General features: G+C 42.6%; 1 protein-coding gene across 1 annotated transcript in view; it reads left to right on the top strand.

The window, feature by feature from the left end:
• Positions 1 to 18512, top strand: part of extl3 (exostosin-like glycosyltransferase 3) — a 31943-nt gene that overhangs the window by 9359 nt on the left and 4072 nt on the right. Inside the window, exons 2-5 of the mRNA XM_076756561.1 lie at positions 12058 to 14689; positions 15870 to 15997; positions 17339 to 17483; positions 17605 to 17733. Coding sequence (XP_076612676.1) covers positions 12554 to 14689; positions 15870 to 15997; positions 17339 to 17483; positions 17605 to 17733 — 2538 coding nt within the window. The 5' untranslated portion in view covers positions 12058 to 12553. The remainder of the gene's footprint in view (positions 1 to 12057; positions 14690 to 15869; positions 15998 to 17338; positions 17484 to 17604; positions 17734 to 18512) is intronic.

The following is an 18512-nucleotide window of genomic DNA, read 5'->3' as shown; positions in this document are numbered from 1 at the left end:
TAATAGCTTCCTCTTAACGACCAAGCAACAATATTATTGCCAGTTTTGCGCTCGATCTTTCCCACGGCCTTAAAGGCTTATTTGGTTGGCTTCGGGAAATGTTCGGCTCAGAATCAGGAGATGAGGAGGTTCGGTTGTTTTTCCGTCCTCCGTGTACTCTTTTCATGTGCACCCTGCTTAGATATAGAAAGACAGGACCTGGACACCGTGCTTTCACATTATTCAACTTAACGTTAGATGTTGCCACAGTGAAAGAAAGAAAGAAAGAAAGAGGTTTCTTTTGACACATGAGAGCCTCTGTTGCAGTGAACCTGACATGTATTCAATCACAGAAGCAGCTTCCACTCTGGAATACAAAAAGACTCTTCATTTTCTCTCTGCCCTCATTCTTCTTCCTGTCTTGGACTAACTGTTGTAACACTGAGCTGTTGAATTCTTGTAGCTGTGACGGCTGGATTCACTTTGCCCCAGATAAAGCGTGATTATAGCCCAGGCCACTAATTAAGGTTGGCCCTGCCCTTCAAGACGGTGACATTTCGACTCGTGAAATGTGCCAGCTCTTGATTAATGAAAGGAATTTACCTTAACTGTAGCGCAACCTGTTTGATACGCACTTGGCTAGAACAATTCAGACAACTGGGTATAAATATATATATATGAATACACACTGAAACACAAAAGCAACCAAAGAAGAAGATTAAAGAAAATGAGTAAACAATTGTCTTTTATACCAGATGCCAGTAAAAAGTGCTGTTTTTTAAAGTAAAGAGGTACAACAAGGTAGTAAATATGGAGATTGGTATATAAATAGTGAAGTATTATATTTAGGCAGTAACACACTACTGCGAAGTGAGCCACAGAGCAGCCACACACGGCCATGTTCATCCTGAAACTGCGTTTCATTTCCACTTTAGGTGACGCTTTACTTGTTTCTGCCAGGGTGGACATACAGGCCTGTTTATAGCCTCAGACTCTTCTGTCCCCTTTCATCTCTCCCTTAAGTAATTATGTAGATGCAAATGGTTAAATGAGTAGCATATGGCAGCCTGTAATTAGATTTTTGGTAATGAATGGGTCAAACACCAGTTGCAGGAATTCAGGCACAGAAATTCCCTCTGAAGACGAGGCTTGACAGTGAAGTTGATGCATCACGGGGGACACAGCTATGGATGAGAGGCTTGTTTGACAAAAATTTCTTGTTAGTGTTCCACATTCAAGAGACCTCCACTATCGTTCAAAAGTTTGGAATCGGCTGCCACAAAAGCTTGATTGGGTGCAGTACTCTGTATTTTCCAATGGTCTTTCATGCTTTCAGGTTGCAGGGGAGGTTGCAAATAGATGTTATTTTGTATGAGTTTGCAAAAAAAAAAAAAAGGGAGTGTTTTGTACATGGGGAGCAAAACGCTGTGAAGTGGTTCCACAAGACTGACAACTGAAAGGACAGAAAGAGACTTAGAGACATCTGAGCAACAGTTAGATAAGAATATGAGAGACTGTCGGTCGCTGGTAAAAGAAATTGGATGTTTAGCATCAAAGTCTGTGCAGATTTCAACAGGAACAGCTTCCTGTTTGCATGTCAAGTGCATAAATACTATAACAAGCTGCATGTTGCTCTAGCAAAGCCTATTTTTAAAACTTCACAGCAGAAATAGAAGGTTAGACTTGAGTTTAGCACTACTGGAACTGAATCGTGGGATATCAGCAGAACATATTGTGGACCAACAAATCACAGTTTAAACTGGAGGCTAATGAATTGGTTTGGCTGATTAATCGGTGGCAATAGAACATTTTACAAACTATTGTTATTTGTGGAACTTAATCTGTAAATTATAGTATGATCAGGTTGTTGGTTGTCATCCTTTGCTGTTAGCTTAATTGTTAAACGTCTGACAGAGTGTTTTATTCCGAGTTGCTATCGTGGTGTTGGCGTGTAGCAGGAGCAGTCCACAGTGAGGAGAGAAGCTCCTAACTATCGTTATTATGTCAGCCTTGAAAAATCCACAATCGTTCGACCTGAAGTTTAAACCTATTCAGTCTAAGTACTGAGTAGACTGCAGAAGCACCTCTGTGGTTCAATAATGATCTGGTGTGACTTGCAACTGGAAAACAAATTCAAAATTGAAGGATGTTTAGGGGAAAAACAGGTTCTTCTCCACTGTCGTACATCACTGCGGGGACATCGACGAGAAGTTTTGATCATTAAATTATTCTTCTTTTGGGGCCAAAACTATTTCAAGTGTAAAATAATACATTTGGTGTCTGTATACTGTTTTTCTCAATGCTTAGATATCCAGAAATGAAGGGATGAAGAAAAACATCACGAGAACAGGTGTTTGCAAACCTTTTAACGGTAATATATGTATGAGATTCCCCGATTATTGGAACTGTTAACACAGTTAATATTGGCCAGTCAGTGCTGCTCAGAAGTGAAAATCTGATTTTACACGACCACTTTTTAAATGTCAGCCTGAAAAAGCTGTAAATTAAGCCCCACCCTGTGCAAATGAGCCGTTAACCCAAGTGTTATTTCAAAGGAAAAGACAAGCCAAGTCTCGTTTAGCCAGGCCACAGTTTGGACCTGTGGGAAACAAACTCAAACATACGACCTCGAACTGCGTGTCCACGAAGCAGCACTGTAGCGTTGGAGGATAATATCTCCCCCCTGACAGCTAAAAGCTGATGAATATTTCCTTAACAACCGTGACTCTGTCTATAACTACGTGCTCATGCAGTTTCTCCCCCTGATCAGTCAACAGGATCAGCTCCAGCATCACTGATTAATTCAGGAAGCTCATCAGTACCGACTGTAGAATAATCGAGAAAGCTAGGTCAGTAATTTATTTATGGGATCGGAAAGCAAACTCACATATAAACAACATGTGGGCTCAGATATTACATAAGTTTACTGTTTGTTATCACACATTAAAAGCCCTGTCAGACATTTTCTGCACTGTTAGATAAAGTGAAAATGATTGGAAAACCAAGTCAATAGTGGCTACCAGTGTGTTTACTCTCCACAGTCAGTCCAAGGTTTGGTGCCACAGCAGCTCTCTTTACAGAGATGGAAGATATTCTAGAAAATGTACGAAACACTCTCTACACAGGCACGTTGGAAAGACATTTAACTCTTCAGGCACGCACTATCTGACCTCTGCGATGCTGTGGATAACCTCGAAAGCAGGCCAGCTCATAAGTAAATAACATTTCAAAAGTAATACGTGGGCAGGCTGTGCAGGAAGAGGAAAAGCCAAGAAAATGTTTAGCTTTTCACACCACATCAGTTAGCTGTGCATCTTGTCTGGAGTCGCTGGACCTCCTGCCCTTCTCTTAAAGACTCAATTGTAGTTTTGTTTTACATTAAATTTGACTCATTTTGACTGCAGTTTGGTTCAAAAAGAATCAGTCCTCATCATGGATATTGGACTTCAAAAAGCGATACCAGTAGAACTGTAATTAAAGGGTGAAAACCAGCTGTAAACTGCGAACTCTGTCCTTTTAGTGTTTAGGTATTTAGGGAGGAGTAAAGTAGCAATGCTAACTAACTGTTTTTTGGAAACCGACGGCTGCATAATTAAAATTTTGCCTACTGTGTGAGATTCTGGCAGCGAAAAGGCAACTAACAATTAAAAATGTCAGAGTGTCCCTTCAGAGATTTTTAGAAGTTGGAGCTCATTAGAAAAAATGTGAGAGCTGTTTGTGTGCTGAAAAATGGGGGAGCCCTGTGAGTCTGCACGTCTGCTCTGACTCTAATTGGCTGTCACATTTTCAATTCTCACCAACACAGTGAGAGTCTTTCCTCGCCTCACCCCTGCGGGGCAGCTCGTGCCACAGCAGTTTTACAGCAGAGGCTTTAGTGACAGATTAGCACTCGCCGCAAAGCCAGTGTGATGCATTTTGTTTGTATCACTCTCCCAGCCCTTCGAAACACAGAGCCTCGGCACTGAAGATGTGCACAGATTGGTCAGCGGGTGCATTCGAGTTGCCAGAACAATATCTCTGGATGCTGTGGGTGATGTTTCTTTGCATACGTTTTGTGTTTGCTTTACCTCGGATCGTATAAGACGAACATGTGCAACCCCACAAGGACACGGGCACCTTTTTTTAATTGCTCTCCTGTGTAATCTTTGTCATATTGCGGGAGCTTTGGAGGTTGGAAGGCGCCCAGGCCCATCTGTCATGATGAACTCATTCCTTCTCTCCCTCTCTTTCTGCGGTTATCTCTCTCTGTCTCTCTCTGTCTCGTCTACATCTGCCTGTGCAAAATGGCGTTCAGCAAAATTATGAATATGCATCAAGTCATGTGTGATGCTTGTCTCCAAATAACAGGGCAGTGAAGGGTGGGGGTTTTTTTGTCTGCCTCTGTTTTGTCTTTGTCTCTCTCCCTGTTTAATGCACACACTGAGAGATAAAGGTCAGCGCGCTCATATATTTTGCACTGAGTAGGAGGTGGTCCACACGGAGGCCGATCTTAATTGCTCCTGCGCTGGGTCATCACTAAGGCAATGCTCCTGATGATCATAACGGCCTCATTGTCATCTCTTCAGCGTTATTAGATAATAAAAAGAACAGCAGTAAGCGGCACCCACCAGTGTTTCTGGAAAGTTTTCAGTGCCGATGAAGGATGTGGTGCTGAACATTTGATACTTGTGAAACTGTAATTAACAAGACATTTGATTAGGCCTGTATCGCAAAATATTTCGTTTTTAATAAACCACATTAGACCTGGACTATATGACGATACAAAGCAAAAACAATGTATACGACTTCTAACCTGGAACACAGCAGAACATTATCCTTTTGATCACAGCCTTCCTTCCCTGAACAAGGCCAGGAAAATGGCCGCTGTGTGAATATGGTCTATTGTCTGCATCGATGCAGGCATGTCTTTGACTTGTCCACGTCCAGCCTCTCTTTATCCTCTCTGTACCGACTGAGTGACTCCTGCAGTTAAGGATGAGTTTGTTTTCTGTCTCCCGGACTCTTGGGTTTAATGTTCTGCTGCATTTGATCACCAGTAAAGCAAAATGAGAGTAATGATGTAATTATTTTCTGTATTACTGTTGCAGTTTTCGCGTTGATTTAAACATGTTTTTCTATCAATACATAATTTATCACATTTTGTCTTTTACTCACTAATTAATACAGAAATGTGTTGATGATGCACCTGCGCACATTGCAGGCAGTGTGATCAGAAACCTGGATGTGGTGTTTACATGTCACTGTGTCCCAGTTTCAGTCAGAGTACTGCATTCATATTCAGGTTTCTCAAAGCCAGAAGCCAAAAATGCAGGGAAACCGTTAAAAAATGCCATTCACAATGTCACAAAATGCCAGATGACATCTTGGATTTCATTGTTTTAACAACCCAGTGAAAGAAAAAGGGTAAAAAAGCAGAACTAAACCGATTACATCACACCTTTTCCCTCAACAAAGTACTAAAGAAAATGTAAATTTGACTTCTTGGATCTAAAAAAAAAAGTCTTACATTTTCCGACTTTTTGAGTACCACTCCACAGCCCTACAGTCACCTCTGTAATTTACCAGTGAAAAGGGTCCTTGAGATGGCTCAGTCAGCCGTCAGCAGATGAGCTGTGATCCATGGCTGCAACAGCTGCTCCCCTCACACAGCCCTATGACTGTGCTTCCCCCTGCAGCTGCCTCCATCTTTTTTTTTTTCCCTAGCATCTCCACAGGGAATGCCCTACCTCCATCCTCTCCATGAAATCACAATTAATTATGGGAAGGGTTGTCTGCAAGCACAATGAGCCAGAGCCCCGTAAAGGGAGAAGTGCATCAGGGCAACCTGGAGTCCCAGCAGGCTTGATGGTTTTCTGAAGTGCAGCAGCATCACCTCCAGCGGCCTGCGCTCTCTGCCGCAGTAAGCCAGTTGTTTATGTTTGTATTTACAACACTCGCTTCAGTTTTCACGAGCATCTCTTCTCGAAAGTACAGCTTCAGGCTGCAACTAACAAATATTCTGATTTTAAAAAATCATGATTAATTGATTGATTGTTTGTGTATCTACATTCTCTGAAAAAATGGCTGTCACAATTACCTAAAGGAGGAAATCTTTGAGTGTCTTATTTTTTCCAGGCAACTGTCCAAAACCCAAAGATAATCGGTTTCAAATTATATAAAACGGAGACAAGCAGGAGGGAGGAAGAGTTTGGCATTTTCTTGGAAGAAAATGACCTGGTGACAGAACTGTCGCAGATTAATTTTCTGTCGGCAGACTAATCAATGAATTGTTGCAGTGCTGGTACAGCTTGTTCAGGACAGAATGGAGTGATTAGAAATACAATTTCTGACTATACGAACGCTGATTCACACCCCCGAACAGCAAAGAAAATCCATAAAAAAAGGCTAAAAAAAGACAAACACTCAGCGCCCTCAGCACCTATTGCAGTGTAACATGTGTGCAGAACATTTATTTATGGAGAAAGAAAAAAAAAAGGATAAGTTATTTTCTTATTGATCTCACTGGATTTACGATAAGTGGTCCCAGCCCCACAGTACATATATAACCTCCCTACTGCTGCAGCGGCAGTGCTAAGTGACCGACTTTAGATAAATACTCAGATATAAAAGTGCAAACTGCAGAAATAGTCCTTCCTTTCTCCTTGGTTTGGATTGTGTCAAATATGAAGAAAACGACTGAAAAAGACTGAAATATCTCAACAACTGCTCGATAAATAGCTATGAATTAAAGTAGAGACATTCATGGTCTCTCAGAAGGTGAATCCTACTGGCTTATGTGATCCCCTGACTTTTCCTCTAGCCCCAACATGAAGTTAAAGTTTTTGTTTCTCATTGAAATATCTCAGCAATCAGCAAAAAATGTACAAATATTTCCCACCAGTCCAAACATTGTGTGGTGATTTATGCTTCCCAAAGACTTGCAACACTGTACAGTGACCCCATTGACAAACACCTCTGAAGCTGCTGAAGAGCCAATTTGGTTTCAAAACATTGTGCTGTTTCTGGATGTAACAAAGTAAAACACATTTAATGCGAGAAACTGTAGTCTTACTCAAATATCTGGCCAGCTTTTGGATCAATCGCCATGAAACTTAGTAGACGTTCATGTGACTTTGATCTCAGGTCCAAATGTTCAGTACTTTTATGTCTAAATACTGAGATACCTGCGCTTCTTGCAGGTACCTCAGTTGTAGTTTGTGTAAAGTAGTAATCAGCAAATGTTAGCATGCTAACAGAACATACAGAACATAGAACATACCTACGAAAACATCAACATGTTAGCATTGTCATTCTGAGCATGTTAGCAGGACGATGTGAACATTTAACTAAAAGCATCACTGTGCCTGAGTATAGCCTCAAGACCAGAAGCCCGACCAGACTAATTGTTTGTGAAGGAGGCTGTCTGACAAATTACAGATTGCTTTATTATAGTGTGTCTTTGTATATAATTTATTTTCAGATTGATTTAGCAGTGAGTCATAGATAACGCAGTGGAAGAGAGTGTTTGAAGTAGTGTGGAAAGACTCTGTCAGTCTTATCATTAGAAGTTAGCAATTTTTTCTTGAGACATTAAAAGGAAAATCAAAGATCCATCTTCTTAATATTTCAGCCGTTGCACTCGCTACCTCTTTCACACTTGCTGCCTGGGGCCTTATTAAAAATACAAGCTGTGTGATCTTTCTGTCGGCCCTCAAATCCCTCAATTCGTCTCACTAACTGTCAAAGCTCAGTCAGATGCCTCATGGGCAGGCGAAAAAACGCCAAACACTCTTACTCTCAACTTTGTTGCAGGATATGCCGTAAACTTCGGCTTTCAGCCATTCACAAGCTGCTCCTTCTGCCTTTCAGCACCCCCCCCACATTGAGATATGACCCTTGAGCTGAGTTGGTTGCGGTCAAGTAAAAACCTGTTATATTTGGATGTCGGTTCTGTCTGTGCTTCATGTTCCTTCGTAGAGGAATTTCAGGACGGTCTCAGAAAGCACAGTCAGTGTGCAGAGACTGTTCAAACATTTATACAAGCGCTTGCCCTCGAATGTCTGGGAACTTGGAAGCAGCGTCCCACTTCTTCATTCAGACTCTGAGCTCAGCACCTGCTGCTGTTATTCTTTTGACTTCAGACGAAGATATTTTGTCCAGACCTGCTTGGTATTAATCGCAACGTGATGCATCTCACGAGTGCCCGCAAACATTACATTCTTTCACACTCCTTCGCTTGGCAGGAGCTAAGAACTCGATCCTGATTGATGTTAAAGCCCGTGTTAAATGCATCTCGTCAGGTTTTTTAGCTCTAAATCAAATTAACAGAATGCCAGACTAATGCACTCTGTGATATTCATAGGCCTGACCAGTAATTTGCTGAGTAAGTCATTGCTTGCTCAGCGCTCACCATGTGGAGCAAAAGGTTTTCTATCTGGGTCATCAGCGAGGCGGCTGTGCTTCAGCTCCTCCTTTCCCTTGAGAAACTACAGACCTCTTGATTTGAACGTGTCTGAAAAGGGGCCAGATTGTATATCACATTTGTATTGATTTTCAGTACGAGTAATGGAATATTTATACTGTAATATACAGAGATTAGTCGTCATCTGTGAGGAAGTAATTCAACATGGTAAAGTCTATCAAAATAATTATGATATGCTACTCGATTACAGCAGCTAAGCAGTGGCATCATGTTGTAACAGCAGACGGTGTGAAAGGCAAGGATGAGGGCACATATCTGTTATAGCTCACGCTTACACCTGTGCTGCCTTGTATGCCTACAAGTGGAAAAAATGGCTACAAAGGCAGCCCCTTAGGTGCTTAACCAAAGCCCCTTGCAGCTCAGCGGTAGGTAATGATGGCATTATAATTGATCCCCCCCCCCCACTCCAAACTAAGTCCGGAGCGATCAATGCTTTCCTGTGTTTTTTCCATGCAGACAGCAGTCAAATTAAGCCGACTGCAGCGAGGAGAAGACATTCTGCAGATTAGAAAGCTACAACTGAAGAGATTGAGATTTAGTCTCTGTGTGACTGGGTGTGTGTTGTGTTTCCCCCAGAAGCAGCCACGGGCTTCAAACCAGCATGTTTTTGGCTCCAGATTAGGCTTAGCAACAGCGTTTGCCAACATCTGTCTGCCATTACCCCTGTGACACTGGCAGTCATGCAGCAATTAATCAGACTGTTGTGATAGTTGCCTCTCGGTCACTCTGCACCTCAGGCACATCACTAAGCAGCAGGGTGAGGGTCAGCGTTCAAACGGTCACATGTCCTGGGGGTTTTTACCGTACATGTTGCTTCCTAACTACACCAAAAACCACTGGCCTGTAGTTACTTTGTCCCCTAACCCTAACCCTTGTCTGATGTTAACCTGGATTGCTCTGTTCCCTCATTTGACTGCAGCTGCACTTTTTGTCGCTAATAATACGCGGTACATTCACTTCTGCATCTAATGCATACTGGTGCTCTGTAATTGCTACATAAGCTGGCATTTGGAAAATGCAAAGCAGCCACTGGTGAGTAGTTTGATAATGTTTGACTTAATTTTAAATACGAAGACTCGCTGCTGTTTTTCTGTTTATACAGCAGCATTATAATTGAATATCTTTTGGTTTTAGATATTTGAATATGTCACATTGGGCTTTTGGAAATTGCGATGGGCATTTTTCACAGTTTTCTGACATTTAGTTAATTAATGAATCAGTTAATTGCAAAAATAACTGACAGATTATTATAAAAAATGTGTAGCTGAAACGATAAGTCAATTAGTCAAACACATAATTCATCGGCAAGTATTTTGGTATTCAACTATTCCTTTCAGTAATTTGTCAGGCAGCAACATCAGATGTTCTCTGATTTCAGCCTCTCATTTTTTTCTGTTTCTATCACTGTAAATTACGCAGCCTGAATGTATGTAAGGTTTTATGGTGCATTCAGACGTGCGGTTACAAGGAGACAAGTAGCAGCAGGAAGTCGATCGTTTCAGGGAAGATGAAATCATGTGTCTGTCCTGTGATTAGCCAGTACCTTTCCTCGTTCCTCTCCTTGACAGGCACGCACACATGTGTGCCAGCTGTATTGCAAGATGCTGTTTTTCAGGATAGTCGGGGGAGCAGTAATCTCCAAACATCAGAAATGCCAGTCCCATGGAGGCAGCAGGGAGAAGTGATTACTTGACTGAGACAGAATGAAAGACGGCTTTTCCCTATGTTTGTTTTTAAGATGGTATCTGTCTGCGTTGTGGTCTAACCCGGGCAGCAATGAAAGCATTACAACCACAGAGGTCTGAACTCACCAGTAGCCCAGGGAATAATATCCTTATCAAGAGGAGCTGTTTTGTCGGCAAAAGGTAAACACCACCTGCATTCCTGTTTGCTTCTGGTGTCTGTGACTGTCATTCCGAACTGCACTGCTCAATCAGGGTTCACTCTCAGTGCTGTGGGTTTAGAAGTGTATTTGATGAGGACTGTTTAGCACTTTGGCCTATTGGTTGACATCTTCAGGGCTTGTGCTGTGGTGTGATATAGCCTGAGGTCAAAAAGAAGACTTTCTGCTTCACGTGGAAAGGAAAGATCTTAGATTGTGCTCAAGATTTAAGAATCTTTCCGAGATGCCTGTTTAACCTAGGACTTGCAGTTCTGTGTATTTTAGCTGACAGTTTTCCTTTCAGAACATCTGGACACCGAAATGCAACTCCTGAGGTCTTGAGTTTTTCTTACCCTCATTGCACTGTTCCTAATGAAGAGCGAAACTGAGCTGAAGAGGAAGATGTATTTTAGGTTATTCTTGCAATGAGCTGAAGATGAAACAAAAGCTGGGGCCCTATGATTTCCACAATGCTGAAAACACAGACTGAATCACAGAATTTAATAATAAAAACAGGATCAACAGTTCCTCCATGAGGCCCGTTTACCTGGTGTGTATGGAGGCTGTCTTTCAGAAAATCTATAAATCTGTTTCATTATATATTGTGCAATGTTATGTTGCATGAAATTCATCAATATCATTAAATTTTGAGTAAACTTATTGAATTGTGAAAATGTTATTCATCCACCATGATTAGACGCTCTTTCTAATGACAAAATGTGCTCAAACCATGAAGCACAGAATTCAGAAAAATGAAAATTGGAAACACAGAAGTTGGTGAAAAAATCTAACACAATCTGAAAAAAAAATATACAAGGGATTTCATAGGGCTCTATATTATATATCCTGAAAGCACACCTCGAGGGGCGTCAGGAGCATCTTGAAAACTTGGAAATAAAACTGGCAGAGTATAGTAGTCTGCATCAGAATGTGCTGCTGGTTTTCCTTTGTGAAAGCCTTTTTCTCTTCTGAGCGAGCGAAGATAATTCCACATCACTCTCTGAGATGGACTGTTATCAGGGATGCTCAGTAATTTGAGTCAGTGATGAGGTCGGGATGCAGGAGGAGGCCTTTAATGAGATTTGCTGGAGGTGTTGGCTCGATTACTGTGCCGAGTTTACCAGTGATGGCTCTCCCCTGTTTGGTGCTCTTTCTGTGTGACTTGGAAAGAGAGGAAATTGAAAGAAACAGATACCCCCTGGTATTCTGCGGCACACTGATGATTTTTTTCCTGGACTATGCAACAATGCACAGATTGCAGAGAAAAACAGGATGAGCTGCAGAGTCTTGCTTTATAAAGAACCAATTACAGTGGCTGATGATGGAAAGACAGATTATGACTATATATATATGTTACTTAGGACTCTAGGGCCCTGCAGCCATTCACTTCTTGTGTCTGTTATGACAAACAAGACTGTCCTTCAGAAATGCAAAAGAGAAAAGTAACCAATATCTAGACCGTATCTAATGAGTTTGCTTTACTAAATGTTACTTCATTTCATGAAAAGACATTTTAATTTCATTGAAACTGGATTTTACATTTCTTCCTTAGTCATAAGTTTTGAGAGGTACATGAAAGAGATTTAAGCACATAACACTGAGACTCACATAGTCCATTAAATGCAGCTCATTCTTTCTTATAGTTAAACAGAAGTCACTTTGATCTTGCTGCAGATAATTACTGAATTGAATTAATTGAATGTGGCCCCTTTTTCTCTGTTATTTTCTCTCCCAGGTTCCTGTTTTGAGAAGGAAGAGGAGATTTCAGAAGCCCCATCTCAAGAGGAATACCTAACAAGGGGCCAGAAAATGAGCACATCCAAGATAAAAACAAGTGACCCACCCAGCTATCTCACTGACCTGTGAGCAGCCATGCCTTTCCTACATCATACATCGAGGGGAGCCCCTCAGATGCAGGATTGTTTTCTGACATAGAGCTGGAAGAATAACTGAACCTCACAGTAGAAATGGCATTAGTTTGTGTGGGCTATAATACATCAGAGGACATATTAGAATACAGGTGAGGCCAAACCTCCAGCCAATATCCACAGGACTCTTAAGAAGAGGTAAACAGCCTCAGATGACCTTTACGGAAGGACAGAGTTACAGCCCAGCTTTGATGATTTAGTATCCATCCCACTGCCTTGCTGACAAGGTCGTACAATGGCTGCTGCTGATCCCCATAGCAACGGTTCCTTGGTGGGGCGAGGAGCAGACTGAGAGAGTCAACAATGCAGCGTAACGGTGGTGGGGTAGGTGCCGGTGGCCAACCATGGGTGTTGCGGCGTGTGCGTCTCACCTGGCTTAGTTTCATGCTCTTTTTCATCCTGGTCTTCTTCCCACTCATTGCCCACTACTACCTCACTACCATAGACGAAGCTGGAGGTCCTGATAAGCGCATCTTTGGGCCAAGGCCTGGCGGTGAACTGTGCGAGGCCAAACATGTGCAGGATCTGTGCCGAATCCGGGAGTCTGTCAGCGAGGAGCTGCTGCAGCTTGAGGCCAAGAGGCAGGAGCTCAACGGGGAGATCGCCCGACTCAACCTACGCATTGAGGCCTGCAAGCGCAGCATTGACAGCGCCAAACAGGATCTGCTACAGCTGAAGAATGTTATCAGTCAGACAGAACATTCCTATAAAGAACTAATGGCCCAGAACCAGCCAAAGCTGTCATTGCCGGTCAGGCTACTGCCGGACAAGGAGGACCCAGGACTCCCACCACCCAAGTCTGCACGCTCCTGCCGCCTACGCTCCTGCTTCGACTATGCGCGCTGCCCTCTTACATCTGGGTTTCCTGTGTATGTCTATGATACAGGCTCCTATCCATGGGCGGACTATCTTGACCCATTGGTGAAACAGGCTTTTGCGGCATCAGTTAAGAGCAACATATATGTAACTGATAACCCCAGCATTGCCTGTATATATTTGGTGCTGGTAGGGGAGCTACAGGAGTCCTCTTCCCCACTGCCATCTCCTTCAGAGCTGGAAAAACAATTAAAAGCTCTTCCTTACTGGAGATCTGATGGACACAATCATGTACTGGTGCATCTCACTAGAAAGTCCATGATACAGAACTTCCTGTATAATGTAAGCACAGGACGGGCAGCAGTCGCTCAGTCCACCTTCCTGGAGCAGCAGTACCGTGAGGGCTTCGACTTGGTTGTGTCCCCACTGGTTCATGCCCTCTCAGAACCAAACTTTTTGGAAGTACCCCCTCAAGTTCCTGTTAAGAGGAAATACCTCTTCACTTTCCAGGGGGAAAGGGTGGAGTCACTGAGGAGCAGCTTACAGGAGGCCCCGCCTCAGTCTTTTGAGGAGGAAATGGAAGGAGACCCACCAGCTGACTATGATGATCGCATTATTGGTACCTTAAAGGCTGTGCAGGACAGCCATTTGGACCAGGTACTGGTAGAGTTCACCTGCAAGAACCCACGGCCAAGTTTGCCAACTGAGTGGGCTCTTTGTGGAGAGAGGGAGGACAGGCTGGAGGTGCTCAAGGCTTCAACTTTTGCCTTGGTGATTGCTCCAGGAGATGGACAGCTGGTGGCATCAGCAGGCTGTGGGATGAGGCTCTTTGAGGCCCTCGAGGTAGGGACCATCCCAGTTGTGTTGGGGGACCACTCCAGACTACCATATCACCAGTTTATTCGATGGAGTGAAGCTGCCATTATAGTCCCCAAACCTCGCGTCACAGAGCTACACTTCCTGCTGCGCAGCCTATCAGACAATGATATGTTAACTATGAGGCGGCAGGGCCGCTTTCTGTGGGAGACCTACTTCTCCACCTCAGAGAATGTTCTTAACACTCTCCTGGCCAGCATCAGAACCAGCATTCAGGTTCCTGCTGCACCCATCAAAGAAGAACCCGCCCACGAGATTCCTCACAAAGCAGGGAAACTGGCTGGAACTGATGCTAACCTGGCTGACAATGGTGACCTCGATTTGGGTCCTGTCGAGACAGAGCCCCCATATGCCTCTCCACGCTTTCTCCGCAACTTCACATACACAGCTGCTGACACCTATAGAGCATGGAATCGGGCCCCAGGGCCTTTCCATCTCTTCCCTCACACTCCTCTGGATCCAGTGCTACCCTCTGAAGCCAAATTCCTTGGCTCTGGTACTGGTTTCAGGCCTATTGGTGGAGGTACAGGAGGTTCTGGAAAGGAGTTTCAGGCAGCCCTAGGAGGGAACGTGCCCAGAGAACAATTCACCGTGGTCATGCTTACATATGAAAGGGAGGAGGTGCTGATGAACTCTCTGGAGAGGCTGAATGGCCTGCCATACCTGAATAAGGTAGTGGTAGTGTGGAACTCGCCCAAGCCTCCTTCAGATGACCTCCTGTGGCCAGACATCGGCCTGCCAATTGTGGTGAGTGCTCTTCAGAAGAATCCTCTAATTCATCAAAAATGTACACATACTCTTCTAAATGGTGATGGTTTCTTTAGTAAGGAATATGTCTGCTTCTTATCCTGTCTCTCTGAACTGCAAGAAAGTAACTTGTAACATTTCTGTTGTGTCAGAGGTGGTGCAAAGTTTGCTTAAGCACATTTCATTGAGCTGTTTGGATCAGTGCCTTTTTGAAGCTCTGCAGGAGTTCAGAGAAATTACCAGCAGCTTTACAAAGAGGATGTGAAGAAGTTTCACATCCATGAATAATAAAATTTGTGCTTTTGAATTAAGCCTGAAAAATTAAATATTCATGTAGTTCATATTCACACCATTAGTTGGTGACAGAGACGTTATGGACAAGTGGTAAGCTGTAAGAGAGGAACTAAAGAATTGGACTCTGTATTTGTCAGAGCTAGAAGAGTCTTTGGTGCTACTTGGCACTAAGATTTGACAAGCTCATATGCTTACTTTATGTACAGCACATGTATACCTACATCATATGATCTACAGAGCAAATAAACCCAGGTATGGAATACTTTTATACTAAGTTATTTTAGGATTAAGGATGCTGCTTAAAGCTGCTATAGTCAATATTACAATAATAATAGATCAAATGACTGCTTGTGAAGGGGTTGCTTGTAGTGATGAATCCACAGAGGATAATCACTCACCTACAGAGTGTGTTAACATACTATTTTGATTCACTCTCACTGCTCTCAGGAGGATCGGTTACAGCCACAAAAGGCAGAAATTCTGTATGTGCTGTCGTAGTAGAGCACTTGGCAACTAAAGAGTCAGATGTTTCCCCCAGGAGTTGGTGGAGAGCAAAGCAGAGTAAAAAGAGAGTGAATATTTTTTCATCTCCTGTATGTGTAATTAACCAACTGTTTGCTTAGAAGTTCACCATATGAACTTAAAAGATGATAGATAAATAATGTCAATAATGTGTTTACAACTTATTTCTGCTGCCCCCTAGTGGCCGAGAAATCAATAGTGCAGGTTTGTTTAGGTCAGGTAGAAGCACAAAATGTGAGCGTACCATTACACAAAACGTACTCAACTATACTAACCAGAGTTGCTGCGAGTAGTGACATGTGAAGTGCCTCACATGCCTGACAGAAATATTGTTGCTGAGCAGAGTCTTGTCTTGTACCTGCAGGTTGTCCGCACAGAAAAAAACAGCCTGAACAACCGCTTCCTTCCCTGGGATGCCGTGGAAACCGAGGCCATCCTGTCGATTGATGATGATGCTCATCTCCGCCATGATGAGATCATGTTCGGGTTCAGGTCAGGGATGATTACAGAATGCATGAGGCTGGACGCTGTAGACAAAATTTGGACATTTGTCATTACTTTTGCCATTTCACAGTGCCTGTAAAAGGTATCCGCTCACCCTGGAAGTTTTCATGTTTTATTGTTGTATTGTTGAAGGTGGATTGAATGTGGATTGTTTTTGCACAGATCAACAGAATACACACTTTTATCCCTGACAGTGAAAACAGAGCTCTACTAAATTCTTTACAAATATAAAATATTAAACACTGGTTTGTGTTTGTGCTGACCTTTTTAAAATATCAGTATAGACACTTAATTCGTTGAAAGGTTAAATCATACTACGGTAGATATAGGAGGGAGAAGTGCTGCAAAGACATTTGAACACAAAAAAGCAGTAAAATAGAAGGGAAACCTCCCTTGAGAAGTGAAAATGTGCAAAAATGCACAAGCATCACATTCTTGAGAACAGTGAATTAGACAGAGAAACTGAACCAACCACTTGAGACTGAAGCAGAGAAAATAAAAGGGAAACATTCTCTCAGTACCTTGTATTTATGATTCATTTGTTAATACCATACTCAGAAAAGCTGGAAGTGAAGGCCATGTTTAAACCTATTAAAATGATCAAGTGCACCGTTAATGTTATTTTTGTGCACCGCCCTTCCCTCTCTCAGACTTGTCTACAGCTTGGTGCTGTAGCAGCTTGTTCAGGCAAGCATAAATTGGGGTCATTTCTCATGAATTATCTTAACTCCCCCAGAATTACCCAGGAATGTTTCCTCGCCTCCACTCTCGCCAAAGAGGGAAAAATTACACTCAGCTGACTGTGTCAGACATTTGAGTTGTCCCACATGAGCTCATGACACACGAGACATTCAACAACTCATTAGACATTGGCTCTTTGAGATTTCTTGCATCTTGCTCGTCTGTAGAAGGACTTCCAAGTGTCTAATCAGAAAAAAAATAAATAAAAATTCTCCAAGACTTTTTAGCAGCGACTGGGCAACAGTACGACTAAATATGTGCCAAGAGTGACATTTTGGTTTTAAATATCTTAAAAATCTGTCACATACTAATATAAGACAACAGAACGGTTACTTAATTACTCACAAGAGGCGAATAGTTGTCACATAGCTTATATAGATGACAAGTTGAAACAGATGGATGTAAAAGCATGGCATATGCACAGGCAGACACTTGGAAACCAAACTGATGATCATAACGAAGTAACACAACTACAGAACATTTAATTCTGCACACTCAGTCTCAATCAACTGATCTTAAGTCTAAATTATTAGGAAGTCTTAATTAATTTATTTAGGAATTGACTGTGTGTTTGGCTGTGTCTCACAGAGTGTGGCGTGAGGCCAGAGACCGCATCGTGGGTTTCCCTGGGAGGTATCATGCGTGGGACGTCAACCATCAGTCCTGGCTCTACAATTCAAACTACTCCTGTGAGCTCTCCATGGTGCTGACAGGAGCTGCTTTCTTCCACAAGGTCAGAACTTGTACCCCCACGTAGCAAACAAAAAATCCAACAACATCCAGCCAAATCGATCTTTTTGCTATCTCATAGCCACATCATTCACCAGTTCCCCCGTGTGTTTGTGTTTCTGTAGTACTACGCCTATCTATACTCCTACGTGATGCCCCAGGCCATCAGGGACATGGTGGACGAATACATAAACTGCGAGGACATCGCCATGAACTTTCTGGTATCTCACATCACCCGCAAGCCACCCATCAAGGTCAGTGGCAGAGCATGCAGTCTAGCTGTGTTCAACTCAGCATCGACCAACTTTGTATCTCCCTCAGGCCTCAGTGTATTTATATTTTTGCCCACTTAGCCTTGCCATTACTCAAACTGACATATCCAATATTCCATACAAATGATAAATCAAATGCACAAGATCGAATTGGTGGGCTATGGCTGATTTTTACCCTGGATTTTTATTGGAAGGACATTTATTACCAGAGTATATATTTATGGCTGGACAAATAATTATAGCAATCAAGCCAGGGAAGCCGTTGGAACAGAAATGTCAGTGCAGCCCTCACTTTAAGTTCTTTTTGATTTAGTGGGGTGTTAATATTCAGGGTGTTTCAGAGGGGAATTAAGGACGGCTTTGATGGAGTGTGTTGCATGACAGCAATTCACTGCTAGGAATAAGCCCTGTGAATAATGAATTTGGGGCAAGTTTGAATGTAGAGTCCTAAATGGTGAGGGACGATATTTCTTTCAAAGTCCTAATAAGACAAAACAGAAAAATAAATTGCTCTTTATGCATCGGTGGTGCTAAATTTACAACATTCAAACTCAGTTTTAGGCATGTTTTTCCTTTTCTTAATTGGCCCATTTGCTAATCCCTGTCACCTTTTGCATGGTGTACATGCAGTTTAGAACTAATAACGGTGATACATTTACCAATTTTAAATCTGTTGTAACTGGGTCTTTGATTTTAGACAGTGGTAGACAAAAGCAGGCACCTCATTTCTCATCAGTGACCATCAATTTTGCCAGCTGAAA

The sequence above is a fragment of the Chaetodon auriga genome, chromosome 18 (genome assembly GCF_051107435.1).
Source record: "Chaetodon auriga isolate fChaAug3 chromosome 18, fChaAug3.hap1, whole genome shotgun sequence".
In the NCBI taxonomy this organism is placed as follows: Eukaryota; Metazoa; Chordata; class Actinopteri; order Chaetodontiformes; family Chaetodontidae; genus Chaetodon; species Chaetodon auriga.
This window is presented reverse-complemented; position numbering and strand designations above follow the sequence as displayed.